The sequence below is a fragment of the Felis catus genome, chromosome X, assembly GCF_018350175.1.
Source record: "Felis catus isolate Fca126 chromosome X, F.catus_Fca126_mat1.0, whole genome shotgun sequence".
NCBI lineage: Eukaryota > Metazoa > Chordata > Mammalia > Carnivora > Felidae > Felis > Felis catus.
The window spans coordinates 81,267,485-81,287,251 of NC_058386.1; the positions used below are offsets into that span (position 1 = coordinate 81,267,485).

The 19,767-nt window shown below is 43.0% G+C and overlaps 2 protein-coding genes across 8 annotated transcripts; one reads left to right on the top strand and one right to left on the bottom strand.

The window, feature by feature from the left end:
* Positions 1-3,994: 3,994 nt before the first annotated feature.
* Positions 3,995-6,934, bottom strand: LOC101092421 (protein ARMCX6). Of its 5 annotated transcripts, none has more exons than XM_006943872.4 (4): positions 6,800-6,934; positions 6,420-6,497; positions 5,969-6,088; positions 3,995-5,653 (listed from the first exon to the last, which is right to left on the bottom strand). In XM_006943872.4, exon 4 carries the CDS (start codon positions 5,506-5,508, stop codon positions 4,606-4,608), a length of 903 nt encoding a protein of 300 aa, XP_006943934.1. In that variant the 5' UTR covers positions 5,509-5,653; positions 5,969-6,088; positions 6,420-6,497; positions 6,800-6,934; the 3' UTR covers positions 3,995-4,605. The 5 variants fall into 5 exon arrangements, with proteins under 5 accessions (XP_006943934.1, XP_011290134.1, XP_019679640.1 ...); XM_011291832.3 differs by having other exon boundaries at positions 5,963-6,088; XM_019824081.3 differs by having other exon boundaries at positions 5,963-6,088; positions 6,730-6,846.
* Positions 6,935-11,816: 4,882 nt separating this feature from the next.
* Positions 11,817-16,587, top strand: ARMCX3 (armadillo repeat containing X-linked 3). 3 transcript variants are annotated; one of them, XM_006943873.4, is made up of 5 exons: positions 11,817-11,958; positions 12,491-12,570; positions 12,876-12,936; positions 13,196-13,266; positions 13,543-16,587. In XM_006943873.4, the coding sequence occupies exon 5, from the start codon at positions 13,689-13,691 to the stop codon at positions 14,826-14,828; it is 1,140 nt and encodes a 379-aa protein (XP_006943935.1). In that variant the 5' UTR covers positions 11,817-11,958; positions 12,491-12,570; positions 12,876-12,936; positions 13,196-13,266; positions 13,543-13,688; the 3' UTR covers positions 14,829-16,587. The 3 variants fall into 3 exon arrangements, with proteins under 3 accessions (XP_006943935.1, XP_011290133.1, XP_019679641.1); XM_011291831.3 differs by having other exon boundaries at positions 11,924-11,958; positions 12,463-12,570; XM_019824082.2 differs by lacking the exon at positions 13,196-13,266 and having other exon boundaries at positions 11,924-11,958; positions 12,463-12,570.
* The last annotated feature ends 3,180 nt before the right edge of the window (positions 16,588-19,767 follow it).

The window sequence follows — 19,767 nt, forward strand, 5'->3', positions numbered from 1 at the left end:
CTGTTTCTTTTATTTTTTATTTTTATTAAAAATTTTTAACATTTATGTATTTTTGAGAGACAGAGACAGAGCTTGAGCAGGGGAGGGACAGAGAGAGAGGGAGATACAGAATCCAAGGCAGGCTCCAGGCTCTGAGTTGTCAGCACATAGCCCAATTCAGGGCTTGAACTCATGAACTGTGAGATCATGACCTAAGCTGAAGTCGGACGCTTAACCGACTGAGCCACACAGGAGCCCTGAGAACTCCATTTCCTGAGCATGGTACAGGCAGTAGCTTGCTTCTCTTTTTTTTTTTTTTTTTTTATTAAAATTTTTTTTTTAATGTTTATTTATTTTTGAGACAGAGAGAGACAGAGCATGAACAGGGGAGGGGCAGAGAGAGAGAGGGAGACACAGAACCCGAAACAGGCTCCAGGCTCCGAGCTGTCAGCACAGAGCCCGACGCGGGGCTCAAACTCACGGAGTGTGAGATCGTGACCTGAGCCGAAGTCAGACGCTTAACCGACCGAGCCACCCAGGCGCCCCAGTAGCTTGCTTCTCTTGGTGTGAAGTTGTAATCCTAAGTAGTCTTAATGGTGAATGAGCTATATGAGAACATTATTTACAGGGGGAATTATATATAGTTTAGTTAACTATTTATATAGTATTGTCAAGTTTTACTTGCTAAAGGGACTGCACCAGACCAAGGTTAAGAATAAGCATGGATGCAGGGGACCAAGTGGGCAACATATAGGACACTGCCCTATATGTTTGCCTCAGTCCTCAGGGGCTAGAAAAGGAACGCTGTATGTAGAGAAAGGAAGCTCTACAAACCATATATCATGCATCTCACATAACATGATATCCACAAGACTGTGCAAAGACAGGTCAACCAATTCTTCGCATTTCATCTTAAATTTAAATTTAATTTATTAAAAAAATCAGTCACATCCTAGTGGTTCAAAGTTTAAAAGATAACAAAGAATATGCATTAAAAATTTCCTTCCCGGGGCACCTGTGGGGCTCAGGTGGTTGAGCATCCAACTTCTGCTTAGGTCATGATCTGGTGGTTCATGAGTTAGAGCCCTGCATCGGACTCACTACTGTCAGCCTGTCAGCACAGAGCCCACTTCAGATCCTCTGTCCCCCTCTCTCTGCCCCTGCTCTGCTTGCGCTCCCCCAAAATAATAAATAAATATTAAAAAAATCTCTTTCCCACCTCTCTGTCACCACTACCCAGTCATTGTTACCAGTTTCTTGTGCACCATTCTAGAGAAAACATATATGTATATGCATACATATAATCACATATAATCACACACATATAATCTTGTAAATCTTTTGATATCACTACTACATATACCTTAGTTTATAACTGAATATTACTTTATTGCATAAATATGTCATAATTATTTTGTCAGTCCCCTATGTGTGGATATTTAGTGTTTTACTCCCCATTCTTTTATATTACAAATAATGATTAAATGTTCATACATATTTCCTTATCTTTCCTTTTCCCTTCTCTCTTTCCTCTTTTTATACACCAAATTTGGGTTGATTAATTTATATTTCTGAGTGTTTCCCTTTGTCCTACTGAATATACTTGAACACTTATTGCCAGGTTTCTCTGCTTTAGATGGTATATTTGTCTGCAGGTACTAAAGGATAAGAAAACCAATATATTTATATTACCTCCCACCTTCTTTTTCTTTCCTCTCCCAGTTTCTGTTAAGTATTAATTTCTATTCCATCTGGGTTACCACCATTACATTTTTTTTCAGATGAATTTTCCTTCTCTGCCATGCATTTTTCAGGTCCTATATATATATATATATATATATATATATATATATATATCTTAACCATTGGTCTTAGTGACATGCAAATATTTATTCAAAGGGAGATATATGACATGGTTATTTGAAATACTTATTTGTGGTAATAACTTGAGCCATTAAACTACCTTTCCTTCCTTCAAAATCATCCCATATCGATATATCCAAGAACAAAGAACAATAGAACATGGTTAAACTTAATGGAGACCTTGCCAGGATTGAAAAAAAAAAAAACCATGATTGAATAAGCCAGGATAACCAGTTTGAACTACTCCACCCCAGGGAAGAGGGAGCAAGAGAATATAAAAGTGTAAAATAAATAAATAAATAAATAATGAAAGGGTCTATAGGGAGAGTTCCTGGAAAAGAGCATTTGTGGAACAATAGGACTTAAATCTTGTCCTTTTCCTTTTCCTTCCTCTTTAGGAGTAACTATGGTGAAGCACTTGATCATTCTCCTTTGTTATTGCTGTTCCAAAAGCAGCAGACACCACACATATATCTAGTGTGTTGGCACATGGAATAAGAACAGTGGAGTTGAAGGAGAATAGCATTGTAGGAGAAGGTAAATGCCTATTCACCATGCCTATTCACAAGCGAACAAAAACAGACAAATACATAGGAATAAAACCCAAAAAGAAATGGGAAAGATGATTATAAAGAAAACTTCACTGAAGAAAATGAAGATTTAAATAAATGTGCCTAGATGGGGAAATTATAAAGATGCCAACTCTTGCCAATGATTAACCCATAAACTTAGTGCAATTTCACTTAAAACATTAAAAATTGGATTCTGCATAGACAGACAGACAGATCTAGGCAAGCCACCCTGCTTTCCTCGCTGCACCATGAGGCCTGATCCCCACAGCCGTGGGCAGGCAGCATCACAGAGCTGAGTGATCCTGAGTTGTCTGGACTCCTGCAGTTCCCAGGACAGTGTGTGCAGGTCCTGGTGCAGGTCTGGCAGGTGCCGGTGCCTGCTAGTCAGGCCGAAGCACAGGGAGGATGGATACAAGTCTTAGAGTTGTAATCTACCTGCAACCCAAACTCCGGGAGAAGGGAAAAAAAGTAAAACTGTGCTCTGTGCAGAGGAGAGCAGTCCGAAAGCAGAGCATGCGCAGAGTGCTGATGTGCAGGGCACAGTGGCCCAGAGCAGCATCCCATGGAGACCAGGCACAGAAGCAGCTCTGCCCAAGGGAAGCTTCTTGTTGAGCCTGTTGGCCAGGGCTCTGAGGAAGAGGACCATCGCTTGACACATCAATAGCTGTCAGAGAACCTGGCTTTGGTGATGCAGGGGCCAAGGTGCTGCTGGGAGGGGTCTGGCAGTATTGAGAGGGGCGGCAACGTGACTTGCCCAGATCCACGGAGTGGTTCAGTGCACAGGGCTGGGTTCCTCCTTTCCTCCTAGGGATGCCAGGAGCTTGGATGGAGGCGACAGAGATGTCTCCCCATGGACCTGTCATACCCTGCCACCACCCTCAACATCTGCCCTACCACCCCAATGGGGAGTTCATGGAAGGCTCTGCTGGCCCCTTCTTGGGTTTCACCGAAGGTACCAGGGAAAGGGCAGAAAGGAGGTTCCCCCAGAGGAAGCAGAGGCCAACACTTCTCGCTCTGCCAGGAATCTGGGCTTGGGGTCCCAAGGGAGGGAGGGGGCCTGGAGGTAGGTTTAACAGCCGCTTTGCAGGAGAGACGGAACTGCACAAAGTGGGCACTCGGAGAGCGGCAACCATTACTGCTATACTAGTGCGTGACATGCGCAGGGATGGGTTGTCCAGTGGTCCCCAAGGACGTGTACACACACCCCAAGGATACTGACCTTCCTATTTAGGCTGGCAGTCAAGGAAAGACACCTTTGTCGAGGGATTTCTCTGCTCCAGGTGCCAGGCACTGTGCCGCCTGCTTCAAAAGTGTTGTCTCTTTCAGTCCTCCCCAACACTCCATCCTGATTCCACTAACCCCACCTCCACTCCCCTGCTCCCACCCCCAGCCCTCCAGGCCCTTCTTGAGGCTTATCCTGAGCGCTGCAGCCCACCTCTACCCCACCTCCTGTGAGCACTGATAAGCATGCATTTGTCAGGGAGCAAAGGCCCCCAGTTAGCGTGGGTTGGTGTCGGTTGGTCGCGTATTTTTGTCTGCCTCTTCATGTAGACTGTAAACTCAAGGGCAAGTTCCATGTCTCGCTTTTGCCAATCAAAGCACACACCTTTATTGATGATACATACAAATGGTAGGTTTGGGTGGGTAAGGTTAAGTCAGTACAGCACACAAAAGGGGGGTGTACGTTTTTGATGAATAGGTTCACCATCCATCAGCTCGCAAAGAAGAAGCAGTAAATGAGAAAGAATTCAACCTAGGCGGCAGCAAAAGCATTTTCAGCACAAGCTCCGATATGTGTCTGGTCTCCACAAAATGGTCCCGCTTAGACAGGGAGACCACCACGGGCAGGGCATCCCTCATGATGCTATAATAGGATGTTCTGTATCCACAGCTGGCAGCTGGAATGATCCCTTTACCACAGGAAGAAGGCCACAAGGGAGTGACTGACAATGCACATTGCCTGCAGACTGCAAAACCAAGAAGTTACTCCAAGCCCTGTGGGAACCCCTGCCTGGCCAATAGGAATGTGGTCCTCGATTTAACGAGTGTAACTTTCACCCCGTGATGTGGTGATGGGCTAAGACTGGATCTTCAACAGCAACCACTGCAGATTCTTTGAGTGAGAACACATGTGTGTGTTCACCAGAAGGGTTTTGGGCAGATTCAGTTCCATTCTGTTCGAGATGGCCATTTAAGAGGCCAGGGTGTCCAGGAGAACCTGTCTGTTTCCGTTCCTCATAAAGAGGGACATGAATGAGAGCAGCATTTGGGCACCCAGCAATTCCCCTGCCAAGACTGGCTTTTCAGACAAACCCATCAACAGTTTCAAAACCTGAAGCTCAGCACATCCACTTCCCTCTGCTATCAAAGGAAACTTCAAGTCTGAAACGGACTTGGCAAGCATGTTATTAATAACTGTCATGCTTATTAACAAATTTAATCCGGCCTGCTGCAGAAACGAGTTGCAGCAATGTGACACAGTCTCCCGACACACTTCATTGATGTACATCTTAATCTGGCCCTGATTTTCAATACTTGCATTCAAGTTATCCGGAGCACATAAAGCTTTCTCCTTAATAGCGGGGTCAGGAGTGGGGATCGTGTTTCCAACAATGGAAAGGCTGGCCAAATGACTATTGATATTGTGGATAGATGAAAAACCAGCATCCTTGGGCTGAGCAAACCACATTTTGCCCTGAATGAAAGGACACTTGGAGAGGTCAGGAACACAACTGAAATTTCTAAAGCTTTGATTACTCCAAGTATTTTTATGTTCGTAAGGGAATGGGCGCTGTTTTACTGGGTGTGTTCGATTGGCCTTGCCCCCACCTGAAGGCCTATCTTCAGTGCCTCCAGGGGTCCCAGGTTCAGTCCAATCCCCATCCTCACTCCAGGGCCGAGCCATAGTTGTGAAATCAAACCAAATCTCAGGTTCCTCCTCATCCAGCTCCTGGTCATCGTCCCATTCCTCTTCCTCCTCCTCCAACTTGTTACTGTCATCTCTTCCTAATGTTAGTTTGTAAACACAGTAGCAGGCACCAGCCCCAATCATGAGTCCTGCTGCCATCCAACCCACTTCCCGAGCTCGGCCCATGCTCAGGTCTGTGCCAGTCTTTGGGTAGGATGGGAGAGGGACTTGTTCCACCTGATTGAAGAGGATGCTAAGGCCAGGGTGAGTAATGGTGGAGTGTAGTCCTCTTCAGCCTCTCTCAGGTTCCTGTAGCTCTCTTGTGATGAATCTATGGTTGAGAAATAGTATCAGGGCCTTGTTCTGTGTTTGAATTTGTGCCTCACTACACAAACAGGGTAGAGTTTGAGTTCTGGTTGAGAGAGTTGGATTATTAGTAACCTGTTTCTTTGTTATTTATTATTCTCTATGTACCATTGGGACCAACCATTATGCTTTCAGGCCCTACAGAAAAGGGCAGGAGATAGGGCTGTGCTATGCTATCCAGGAGGGTGGTGACATGGAGAGGCAAACCTTCAGGTAGTCTCCTCTGTCACACACCCCCACCTACAAAGCTTCACAGGCAGTTTTCCCCACCAACCTCTACCAAAGTCAGGTAAATTCCTTCTTCTTCCCTTGTCTTCGGTTGTCAGTGCTCCTTCCACAGAGATTGATGGACAGTCTGGCAGAAGGACAGATGGAAAGACAGATAGCCGGCTCTGAAAAACTGAAAGTGTGGTTGGATGGATCAGCACTGAGAACACAGGTCCTAATACCTGCTTTTCTGAATTTTCAGCCTTTGACTTTAAAATATTTTTCACACCCTCCTGACTTTTCTAACGGGGGTTTCCCCCCTTCCCCCCATATCATCCGCCATTTCCCCAGCAAAGGCCGCCACACCCCTTTCCCTGCACTGAGATGGGAGGGGGTGTGGAGAAAGAAGGGGCCAGGAGAGGGCGACTCGACCAGGCCCGCGCAGTTCCCAGCCCTTCCTCCTCCGCCACCCCCATCACCAACCCCCACCCAGGGTCCAGGGCTCATCCCACCCTCAGACCGACCTGCACGGTCCCAAGGCAGTTTGCTCCTTCCCTCAGGACGACTTTTGAGGCGTCCTATGGGCCAACAGACCTACAAACCTGCAAACAGACAGGGAACCCAGGGGACAGAGTGTTTGGTGGACGGAGCAGCACTCGGGACATGAGTGCCCTAATTGTGGCACCTTTCTTTGGAGTCTCTGGAACCGCCATTCACTCCTCTAACCACCCGCCCAAAGTCCACCAGTTCTCTCTACTAAATGGGCACGAGGGAGGGGGGCACCGGCATTTAGAAAATAGGCGAGAAGGGGACACAACCCGGATCAGCTCGAACCTGAATTCGTGACGCCCTTGGCCCTCTCCTACCCCCGCCGCCTCTAAGCAGAGCCCGGGCTCCTACCGACCTCGGGGTCCGGGACTAGTTTCCTTCTTCCTCCACACGCCTGCAGAGTAATAGGGGCTGGTACCCAGATGGAGGCGATTAGCAGGACTTCTGCTCTAGGCAGCTCTTGGTCACGTGACCACCACGTCACGAATGAGCTCTGGCCCCCAATTTCCACTCCCACAAGCAGTGCGGCAGGCGCCAGCCTGCCCCGTACCTCCCCCCTTCACACGGGGCCCTGTCACTCTTTTCCTCTATAACAATACCGTTAAGCCAGACGTGGCCTTGGCTCTCTGGTGGTCGAATTTGCCTTTCTCTAATTACACGATGGGGCAGCATCTTTTCCTGGGTCAGCTGTTACTTATACTTCTTCTGGGGGGAAATTTCTTATCTTTTCCTTGGCTCTGAAACTCCTGCTCCCATACCTTCTTTTTCTACTCCTTTGCACATCCGGTTTCTGCACCAAAATTCGGGGGTTTGGGGGGAGTTGCATGAAAGGAAGCTCAAGTAGTTGTGAGGTTTTTATTAATATTTTTGATACATTTATGTTCTATTTCATGCTTTCTTTTTTATTGACTCAAGCTACACTATTTTGTAACCAGAAAATATAATAAATCTATTTCAGTTGGAGAAAAAAGAATTTAAGTTATGTACATATGTAGATACATATATATGTAATAAACAAGATTTTCCAGGTAATAGGAAGACCTCATTGATTTGATTAAGTTAATTTATACCCTGTTGAAAATATTTTCTACTAAATTCACAGGAAATAGCAGGTTTCAAACAGCATATTAAAATTTAAAAACATATCCTTGCAAACAAAACTAGTGTGCTTTCAATATGATTTATAGATTGATGGATAAAATGAATGTATAGTGAGGTGGTCAGTGTTTTAATCGTGGTCATTTTTGATACATGAACCACTCTCCCTTTCTTTGGCTGAACTCATAGTATTAAGTGTCAGATGGCTGAGAACTTCATAGAAAATTGCTGAATGGCTTTCCTTCTGGCTTCAAAGGACATACTTTATGCAGACCCTAAATTCAGATTAATCTTACTGTTTAGATGAACTTTAGAAATTAGTAACTTCACAGATTAGCCTGTTTTTCACCCAAAAGTCTTTATTCAAAATCTATTCTCAAGTTTTGTAGTGTAACCCATAAGAAATCCATAAATTAAAGAATTCCCTGTTATCCCACTCACTGATGGAAATAAGGCCTAGCAGGTGGAATGTTCATTTAATCACAACATTGGTGAGATATCTCAGGGATCTGTTGTTCATGTACTATATGTCACCTTAGCAGCGGCTTGTGTTCAGCACTTTCCAGTGTAGATAGTGGTGAGGGTCTGTAAATGAAATCTTTGTCATTTTTACCTCACAAAAAGCGCAGTTTACAGGATCCCAAGCAGTCGCCAGGAGAAAGAAGCCTTTTCACTCGCTGCCTTCTGTGACAATTTCACTGTACCTCAGAATAATCCCAGAATAATCCCAGAACTCAGGGACAAAGTATGCAGAAACTAGTCTCCAGACATTCAGCTGTCCCTGCCAGGGAGTCATACTCTAAATATAGACCCTTCAGGCAGCTTCTTTCTTAGAACATTGAAATAAGACACCCCAGCAGGAAGCTCCCCTTGTAAGGGGCCCCTATGTGGGGGAGGCCCTTTCAGGAGGTGAGTCAGGGAGCCCAGAGTGCCTTGCTGGTGAATATTCAGAAGTCAAGAGCACACCACAACTTTCTGGTCTTCCTCAAAACTTTTGTAGTCTAAATTCCTTCACCAGTATTATGCCATTTCTCTCTAAAACCCTTACAGCATTTCTTTCGCATCATCTCCTTATACTGTTCTTTTTGTCTCCCTTTATTTTCTTCTAGACGAGTGAATTCCATTTATGGAGTTTTACTAACAAATCTAACTGTTCATCATTCAATTTTTGGCTGCTAAGTACTTATATAAATGGCTTTTGCTTGTTTTGACCATATACATTAGAAAGAACTTAGGAGTATGTAAAGCTTAACAAAGCTTCAAGGACAAAAGTGCCACTCTTACCTCTCCTTACTAGTATAAAATATCTCCCTCCCCTACTTTGGTATGTTTTCCACTTATTCCAACATATAACTATCCTGACCATCATTTTCCCAGTCTGTCAGACCTTTCCTGTTTGAGTCCACTCCATCTCTAAAACTTCCTATAAAACATGGGAATGATAACCCTTTCAGTTATCTTACTCCTTTGTCATTCAGATCCACAATTCTTACCAAGGAACCTAGAAACTAATATTTAAAATCTACTTTGCTTTCCATTATAACTATTTAAGGGCAGGTTGTTTGCCTGACATACCATTTCAAAAGCAAAAGAGGAAAATCCTTAAGCAATTCTTCAGACAAGACTGTTAAAAGTTCCTGAGCCTGAAGAAGACTATGTGAAGCCACTGCCAAAAGGAACATTTTGGCTCAACTTGGTATGTAGTCACATGTGATAGGTGTCTTACAGAGTGCCCCAAACACAAAATGATCCCCAGATGGAAACACTAATAGGATTGTAGAGAGTGAGAAAAAAAATTATAGAAGATTATTTTAAAAAGCTGTATTACTTTATGTACTGTGTTATTTGTTTTTGTACTAAATAATTTGTTTTAGTTAACTTTGTTTGGTTGCAAGCAACAGAAACCAAACTTGGTTAATGGAAACAATGAGGGAATGTCAAAGATCAGGGTCAGCTCTGAAGGGTATAGGTAGGAGGAATTCACAGATAGTCTCTTCAGTATACCACAATTCTGCTGATTTTCAGTGTTTTCTTAAATCTGTATTCAAGATTTAAATTTTAGTAGGAGAGTATTGAGTTGGTCTATTTTGGGCACAATGCTCACCCTTTTGCTGGGGAAAATGAAAGGGTATGTAAAACGTAATATGCACTTACTTTCTTTTCACAGGGATAAATGTAAATTGTTTCAGATATTGATTTGCAAGAGCCTTTTAACTACTTTGGATATTAACCCATTGTCCAGCTATGACTGAGATGCTGGGGGCCTATGTGCCACAGGATGTCTTAGTTGTAATTTTCACATTGACTAAACATTAGAGAGGTACATTTTGGAAATGGTGATGCACAGGATTGTATTCTAAGCCAGAGTTACCTGGCTTTCCTGACAGGATTCCACAAGGCTGTATATATAGTTCAGTGTCTTGTCCTCACTGTTGTATGATCAACCCCTGACTTTATCTGAAAGCAAAGGCCTCTATCAAGGAAAGAACCCCATTCATAGAGACTTATGTATAAATCGAGATCTGAATACCCAAACCCATGTATCTCTGCATTCTCTCCCAGTAAGTGGGACAAAAGGGAAGCTAAGTCTCAATAGGAGTGACAAATGAATAATTTACCCTGAGAAATTCAACTGTCAGGGGGTACTGGAGGTTTCTGTCAGTTTTACCAGTCCATTCTCCCTGTAGGCAAGCTACTATTTGGGAAGCCACAACCTCAGAAGGTTGCTTGGTGAGCCTGAAATCAGATCAAGGTCATTGGTTCACCTTAAGAAGTGGCTTTCAGCTAAGGAAGCTTGAAATACTCTTACACATTATGGTGATGGCTCTGCCAAGGAAAGCTGAATGTTCCATTCATCTTAGCCAAGACTCCCTCTCCCCAGACAGCACTTGGGTGGGAACTACCAATATTTTTCTCTGACTCTTCTTTTCATACATTCCTATTCTTGAATAAGCCCCACGCTGCATGTGATCTTTCTCCAAATACAGTATCACATAGCTGATTTGGTTTCTGTTTGCTAAATTTCAGTCATATCCAAGTACTTCCTCCTGGAAGTTACCCTGACAAGGATTTCTGTGGAGTTTTGCCTATTCCCAAACTTTCCAGTTTCTTGATTTGCTTCCATATTGTCTGTGGATTATAAAAGTTATACTCAGATAATAGCCTTATATCTGAACTATTAAAGAATATTCCGTTGTAGATCCCATGTTCTGACATTATTTGATTACTTTTCCCCGTATAAAAAAGTTCTATTATTGCTGACAGGTGAATCACAGAGTTCACCAAATCAGTCAGTGAAATTGTTTTACACTAATTGCTAGATGCTGATTTCAGGCAATTCAGGTCTCAGTGTTTCTCTAACACTTATTTTATTTAAAGGTGATATTTCCTATTTGTACTCAAGTATATTTTGTAATGTTCTTTTATGCTACTTACTTTGTCAGTGTGCATGCCTTTTTGGGCAGATATCCACTACGTAGCTGTGATTCCTACTCAATCTTTTCTGTGTTACTGGCTTCTGAGGGCTCCACGCCTCTTTCTTGCTGACTGATGCAAGTGTAAGTGTGTAGCTCTCCTGTTTAGAAGACTGGCCTCATCAGGAGATTTATGCAATTCTAGACACTTCAATGGGCTCATTTAGGGTTTGTGTTATGTGTTAGGCCTCAGAAGACATCAAGATGATTTGGAGTGAGGTGTGTAACACTCCCCACGAATGAGAAAATGTGGGGTTTTGGAGGCCATCACCCAACATCACTCTCCAACTCCCACTCTTTTTTTTTTTCTCTCAAATGAAAATAGCTTTATAGTATTTTTTTCCTCACAAAAGAATGCAGGTTGGGGGCGGGAGAGGGCAGAACAAAAAGAACAGAAATGTGTTAAGAAAGTAAAAAACACGCTCTCACTACAAGTCTCCTTTTCTGATGGCTTTTTCATTTGAGATCAGGGACTAGACTTCAGAGGAAATGGTAGACATTAATAGCTGGGAGGAGGGGAGGTTAAAGGAGAGGTTGCTGTCCCAGGAGCTTAGGGGAAGGAAGAGGCAATTTTTCAAAAAGTACAAGTGGCCAGTAGCCCCTGGGGAAGATGCTGTCCCTTCCTGGTAATCCGAGGAAGGCAAACACAACTACAGGGAAATGGGGTTAGCAAAGAAGAAAGAGTAACAAGGCCTGGTATGGGGGAGGGAATAGAGGGGGGCGGTCCCTCTTCTGCCGCACTGCTGGTGGGAGGGGAAATTAGGGACCCGAGTTGGTGGATGACGTAGGTCTCACGTGACCAAGAGCTGACGTGTGCAGAAGTCCTTCTTGTTCTGGTCCTTGTTCCCGTCTGAGTACCAGCTCCCCATTGCCCTGAGGGCTAGCAGGCCTGCGGCAGAGGGAAAGAGGTGGAGGAGAAGGAAATTGTCCTGGATTCTTGCAGGTCAGTGCCTGGGAGATTCCATAAGGTGGGGATGGCCGAGGGCGTAGGGCGGAGACCGTCGCGGGTCCTGAGACGCCTCCGTCGTCTCTTCCTCTCCCCGCCGGCTTTCCAAGACATCTGTCCCGCCCGCAGACCATTTTGATGCTACGAAATGGTGAGCAGGGGGCTGTTTGGGGAGGAGCACAGAGATCCGGAGTTGGAAATCTGCTGGGAGCCGAGGCTGTAATCCGGAAAGGGAGCTGTGGCCTGGGTGTTGGCCCCCAGTCCTTCAGGACAGTGCTGGCGGAAAGGTTGAACATTTGGGGAGGGGGAAGGTGCAAAGTGATGTGTCAGCAGAACGCTGAGAGTGGTTAATAGGGGTGGGAAACCTCTGACAACCAGGCCTCTGAATTAGGAAAGAGTTTCATGTTCTGGGGACTGGTCGTCCACCAAGAGCTCTAGTAGCAGCCGTTTTCCGTCTTTCTGACTGTGGCTGTGTCTTCCTGACCATGGCTCTGTGTCTAGGGGGTCCAAGCCTCTCCTGGATTGCCAGTCTTTCCGTAGGTTGCGACACTACACCAGGCAAGAGAAGAGGAAGGAAATTAACCCCAATTGGTGAAGGTCGATTTGAGGGTAAGACTATCTGGAGACCCTAAGAGGGGCGGTGGTGGGGTTAGGGAGAAGCCAGAGATGGCAATGATCTAGGTTAGGGCTGAGTCTGAGTGTCTTTCTTGTACTCTCCGGACTGTGGTGAAATGGCGTTCAGGGTGTGTGTGTGTGTGTGTGTGTGTGTGTATGTATGTGTGTGTCGCAGGGGCGGGGGTGGGGGTGGGGGTGGGGGTGGAGGAGAATGACAGTATGGAAACCTATCAGAGAGTTTGTTCATAATCCTCTCTCAACAGTACTTAGTCCGATGTTTTCGATCTGTCATCCTGCAGGTCTGCTGTAGCAGGTGGCACCACTTGAAGAGAGGGAGGAAGTTTCCTTGGATCAGTAGAGGTCGGTGTAGGCGTGGGGGCTGCCTGGAATGGGGGAGGGGCTGGAAATCAGCCGCAGTTGGATAAGCTCACTCAATTCTACCTTATTTTCCTAACATCCCTCCCATTTCAGGTTAGGGAAGGGACAGGCTTGTGCATGTTTTGGAGGGCATAGAGGTTAAAAAAATCTAACAGCCTGGATGGTGAATCAGGAAAGCTACGGATGTGAACAGTCAATCCATCAAAGTCCTTAGTTCTCACCGGCTGTGGTCTCTCTGCAGATCGCAAGGGTTGTTGGGCGTGGCACACCTCCAGGGAAGGGAAGAAGGGACAAACTGTCTGTCTGGAGGAGGTTAGTGTAACAGTGTCATTCCCTGGGTACACCCGAGGTTGGGGTGCTGAGGCCTCAGCAGAGACTGTGGGCTCCATAGCCTTTATCTAGGCTTGGGAAGAGGGTGGGTTAGGGAGGGTAGGGGGAGGGTGAAATGAGGAAGATACAGAGGGTTTATTAACAATCTACATTTCATACCAGCTACACATTTGTTATGCTCCCGTCCTTCTGTGCAACTCTCTGTGTGGGGCAACACAAAAAAGAAACTCAAATCCCATTTCCTTCCTCCACTCCCAGGTCCACCTCCAGTATCAGCTATTGTGTCCTTGAAGTGGCTGAAGACGATCACCTTCCACAGCCTTGCACCCAGGCCCATAGTGCTCCTCTCCCAGCCTGAGTGAATACTCTGTTCCTTGGTCCCTGCTATTGTCAGGGACGATTGCATGGGCTACGCCAGGAAAGTAGGCTGGGTGACTGCGGGACTAGTGATTGGGGCTGGAGCCTGCTATTGCATTTATAGACTGACCCGGGGAAGAAAACAGAACAAGGAGAAAATGGCTGAGGGTGGGTCTGGGGATGTGGATGATGTTGGGGACTGTCCTGGGGCCAGGTACAATGACTGGTCTGATGATGATGATGACAACAGTGAAAACAAGGGTATAGTGTGGTACCCACCTTGGGCCCGGATTGGGACTGAGGCTGGAACCAGAGCAAGGGCCAGAGCAAGGGCCAGGGCTACTCGGGCTCGTCGGGCTGTTCAGAAACGGGCTTCCCCCAATTCAGATGATACTATTTTGTCCCCTCAAGAGCTGCAGAAAGTTCTTTGCTTGGTTGAGATGTCTGAAAAGCCTTATATTCTTGAAGCAGCTTTAATTGCTCTGGGTAACAACGCTGCTTATGCATTTAACAGAGATATTATTCGTGATCTAGGTGGTCTCCCAATTGTTGCAAAGATTCTCAATACTCGGGATCCCATAGTTAAGGAAAAGGCTTTAATTGTCCTGAATAACTTGAGTGTGAATGCTGAAAATCAGCGTAGGCTTAAGATATACATGAATCAAGTGTGTGATGACACAATCACTTCTCGCTTGAACTCATCGGTGCAGCTGGCTGGACTAAGATTGCTCACAAATATGACTGTTACTAATGAATATCAGCACATGCTTGCTAATTCCATTTCAGACTTTTTTCGTTTATTTTCAGCAGGAAATGAAGAAACCAAATTTCAGGTTTTGAAACTCCTTTTGAATTTGGCTGAAAATCCAGCCATGACTAGAGAACTGCTCAGGGCCCAAGTACCATCTTCACTTGGTTCCCTCTTTAATAAGAAGGAGAACAAAGAGGTTATTCTTAAACTTCTGGTCATATTTGAGAACATAAATGACAATTTTAAATGGGAAGAAAATGAATCTGCTCAGAATCAATTCAGTGAAGGTTCACTTTTCTTCTTTTTAAAAGAATTTCAAGTGTGTGCTGATAAGATTCTGGGGATAGAAAGTCACCATGATTTTTTGGTGAAAGTAAAAGTTGGAAAATTCATGGCCAAACTGGCTGAGCATATGTTCCCAAAGAGCCAGGAATAAATTCTTAATTTTGTAGTTTAGAAGTAACACACATTGTAAACTATTCCTTTTCTCCACCTTGTTTATATGGTAAAGGAATCCTTTCAGCTGCCAATTTTGAGTGATGAATATCATTGTATAATCAATGCTGATTTTTATCTGAGTTGATCTTCAGGTCTAAGCTGGATGAATGAATATCACTACCTGTTCTGAAAACATGTTTGTTGCTTTTTATCTCGCTGCCTAGATTGAAATATTTTTACTATTTCTTTTGCGTGACAGTGAACTAGTTTTTCATAAGTAAGCTCCCTCCTGTCATTTGCATTAACTTGATTTGTATATCATCAATAAAGTTGTGTGTTAATGCTGAACAAAACAAGAAGAAAGAAAGAAACCAGCCTTGTCCTTTGGTTTATAATATAGTTGGAGAGGTAAGAAAAATACAAACAAATAGATAACAATATCTGGACCATATACTCATTGTCAAATGTGCAGTCTCAGAGCACTGAGGAAGCAAAGGCTTCTGTGGGATACAGTAGTCAGCTACAGATTCATGGAAGAAGAGGCTATTTAAAATGAGTCCTGAATGGTGTACGTAGTTAGGGCATTCCAAGAGCTGGAGTGAGGGGGCACTAGGGTGAGAAAGGCATGGAGGTAGGAACCCTTTTCCTATGACAGTGAGGATACTAGTTTACTTAGAGTAGAGAGTGTGGGGAATGGAAGTAAATAAATTTGGAAAGCTGAACGAAGCCAGTTTGTGGAGAGTTGTTTGAATATTATCCCACTGAACACCAAGAGTCAAATATTTTTGACTAGAAAGAACAATTGGAATTCATATAGAGATTCCTCTCTCACCAACTGTGCAGCATCTGCGAGGGTGTGGATAAATGGATCCTATCAAACTCTTGTGGTAGGAATAAGTTTACACTGAGTTTGCCCAAGATTTGTGGAGGGCCATTTGGTAATACATATAAGCCTTAAAGTTTGTTACTCTTTTGTCCTAAGGAAATAATTGAATAATTGGCTAAAGGCTTTATGGACAAGGCTTTTCATCCCAGCACTGTCCAAAACAGTAACAATTGGAAACAACTAAGTGTCTAGCACACCAGAATGGTGAAATAAATTCAGGAATGTTCACACAGTATATAAGATAAATATGTTGATCCAAATCCATGTTGCCAGGAAAAGATATTCATCCTGCATTGTTAAATGAGAAAGGTAGTTTAGATAGCAGTATTCATAGAATGATTCCTTTTCCTTTTTGAAGATAATAAGACATATTTTAAAGTAGACACTAACAATTACGGAATTATAGATACCCCAAAAGTAACTGGCTAAATTTGAGTGGAAGGATAATGAGTGATCTTTTACTTTTTTATTTTTTATTCATCTTTATATTTTTATTTATATAAAATGAGTATTGTTTTTTTGGAAATTATTGAAAAAGAAAGTGTTGGCAATGAAGCAGGTGATTGGAGCATGTACTGAGTGGAAAAAAAGAATTTAGATTAAAAATGAGATGGCGTGAAGTTTCCTCTCTGAAATGATAGATGAGTGATGAAGATGGGGCTTGTCATGAGGATTAAATTAAATACATGCAAAATACTTTGAATGTTCTGGTACAGAGCAGTTAATTAAGAAAAATAAGCACTCTTAATTCCCTAGAATGCAGGGTTGATAGTTTTTTGGGGTGGCCTTTGTTTTGTTGGGGGCATTCTGCCATGTGTCAGTGTCATTTAATAAGTAAGAACAACAATAAAAGTTAGCATTTATTAAGTGACTACTGTGTAGAGTTCTGTGATTCCTCCAAGACAACTGTTAAAATAATTTCTCAAAGAATAAGATTTCCTTATTTCCAAGGGCTCAGTGTTTCTTCAGACATGATCTCACCAGCTTTCGCAACATATTCCAAGTGAGATCAGGGAAGGGTAAAATCCTCCATTCAGTTACCAACTGCTCTCAGCCCCAGGCTTCTATATACTTACCTTAATGTTGTCTATAGTAGACAAAAGGGTCAGGAACTGGTTGGCTTAAAGTTGTTGCATACGAGGACCCTATTGAATGAAGTAAAAGTGGAGACTCATTTGACACCAGTTTTAAGGATAGATTAGGGAAAAGGCAAGTAACATTTTTTTTCTTGCTCTATTATTGGGTAGGAGAAAAAGATTTGGGAGGGGAAGGCTAATACACTTAAAATAAATTGAGTTTGAGGAATCTATGTGCCATCCAGGTGGAGACAGCCTATTATCATTTGAATGGATTTAACTGGCACTCAGAGGAAAAATAAAGACTTGGGAGCCATCAGAAGATGAATGGTAATTGAGGACATGGGAGTGGATGTGGTTTCCCAGAGAGGAGGTGCAGAGTATAAGAGTGGAGGGGTGCCAAAGGAACTGTGGCAGCTGGGGAGAGAAGCACAGAATTGAGGCTGAGTGTATACCCTTTCAGACACTTTCACTATCCATATTTCTATATATTGTATACATAAAATTAGATGATACTGTATATAAATTTTCAGAGCCTGATTTAAAATCTTTCTAATTTGCTCCTAAAAAATATTCATTGAAGATACTTGAGAAAACAGAGGCAATGAGAACACACTTGTTTTCTGACCCAGATGTGTAGCTTGAACATCTAAAAAAAATTCACATCAAGCCATGTTGAATTTGGGGTGCTGAGTGATTTTTTTTTTACTTAACCTCATTTGAAATGTGGGTGAAAATGAGGTTAAGTAATAAAAAGCCACCATGTGGCAGGGGCACAGGCCTGACTAGCATCCATCTGCTCTGGCAGATTTCTCCTCCTTCCCTCTCATTCTTTCCCCCTCTCCTTCCCTCCCACTTATATCTTTATTTCCTCCTTCTGGAAGATAACTGGCTGCATAGTCTCTTTGTGCTTCTGTGACCATTTAATTTCCATGACACCAGGTCACTCAACAGTGGGCATTTAATACAGAATTGTCATTGCTGTGGTAATGTGGCGACCTAGGGTGTGAGTGGATGCCAAAAATTTTCTGGAACTCTTGTTGAACAGAGACTGAGGAGGAACTAGTCTTAGCGTGGCACAGCCCTATGTGCATGGCATGTACTTTTGATGTCCCACACCTGGTATTATTTGGAACCAAATTGCCCAGACTTTGGGAAGTGCTGTGTGAGACAGATGTGTGACAGCCTGGTCCAGGCAGGCCACATGGCCAGCCAAGCCACATGCCAGTGTCCTGATGCTTTCACACTGGAGGTTGCCACTCTCAATCTTTTTGGGAAGGGTATAGTTCTAGGATTGTGGCCGTGATAGTGGCAGATCATGGGGGCATGGAGGAGGCAGTGTCCTGTCTTTAGAGATGATGGCAGCTCCTGGGAAACTGAGGAAATTAGGAACTTGGAGGATATTTTGGTTTTGTTATCATCTAACAATTTCAGGAATTTAAGTGGGTCTATCCCAGTAAAATGTGTCCAAAGGTAATTTTACAAAAATGAAGTATAGTTCTCTTGTAAATTGTCACCTAAAGCACAATATTTCAAGGCTCAGGAAAGTGGCGTTTTTAAAATTCATAGTTTACTTGTCTTGTCTCAATAAACATTCCACGTGTAGGTTTAGCAAATTGATATGGTTCAGGAAAATTGTGTGTTTATGCTTCCATTTGTTTAATTTCTCTGCTAAGTTCTCTTGAAAATGGGTTTTCTAAGAATGATTATGACTATTTTCAATGCTATCTTTGTACATTCATTTTACATCACATCCCAAGTTAAAGGTTTTTTTCTGGTTTCTCTATTTCAGCTGTGGCTCTTCTTTGCCTTTAAACCAGAACTATCTTGCATGCCATCTTGGTGTGTAGTAAACTAAGATAGTAGCCCCTGGTCTGTCCTGCCCTGAGGGGTTGTATTAAGCAGGATAACAAATATTTATTTTTCAGAATGATATACTTCCACATTTGACCCTGTGCATTGGGTTCCCCTCAGGCCTTGTGTTAAGGGTTTGGACAGTTTGTGTGTTTGGTGATAGACCTTAGTGTAGGAAGAAAGGAGGTGAGGAGAGCAGGAAGCCTTATTACTTTATCCTTACAGGTTCATGCACATATAATTCAGTCCACCAATGAGATTGGGCTTAGTGTAATTCTCTGGCCCTATTGACCATTTATATTTTAAAAAATGAAAGAGTAATAATACAAGATCTTTGGGCATAGAGCCCCCTGTTTATCGAGCATTTCTTTTTTGTTTGTTTGTTTGTTTCAAGTTTTTATTTAAATTCTACTTAGTTAACATACAGTGTGGTATTCATTTCAGGAGTAGAATTTAGTGATTCATCACTTCCATATAACACCCAGTGCTCATCCCAAGAAGTGCCCTGCTCAATACCCATCACCCATTTAGCTCATCCGCTGCCCACCTCCCCTCCATCAACCCTCAGTTTGTTCTCTATAGTTGAAAGTCTCTTATAGTTTTCCCTCCTTCTCTTTTTCCCCTCTTCCCCTAGGTTCATCTGTTTTGTTTCTTAAATTCCACATATGAGTGGAATAATATGGTATTTGTCTTTCTCTGATTGACTTATTTCTCTTAGCATAATACACTCTAGCTCAATCCACGTCGTTGCAAATGACAAGATTTCATTCTTTTTTATGGCTGGGTAATATTCCATTATATATATATATATATATATATATATATTCCATTATATATATATATTCCATTATATATATATATTCCATTATATATATATATATATATATATATATATATATATATATATATAGTGATAATTTATGTTACTGTAAGAAAAATAGTTACCAAGTAGACCAGATTCTTAGTGTTTGGAGCTCAGAACATTCTGTCCCTGAAATCAGTCTACATTAGAAACCGAATTACCATCAAATGATTATTTATTTAGTTCTCAGGGAATCAGGACAAATTGATGTTAGCTAAATGTTGGTGCCATCAAAGCAGAAGAACCTGGTACATCCATG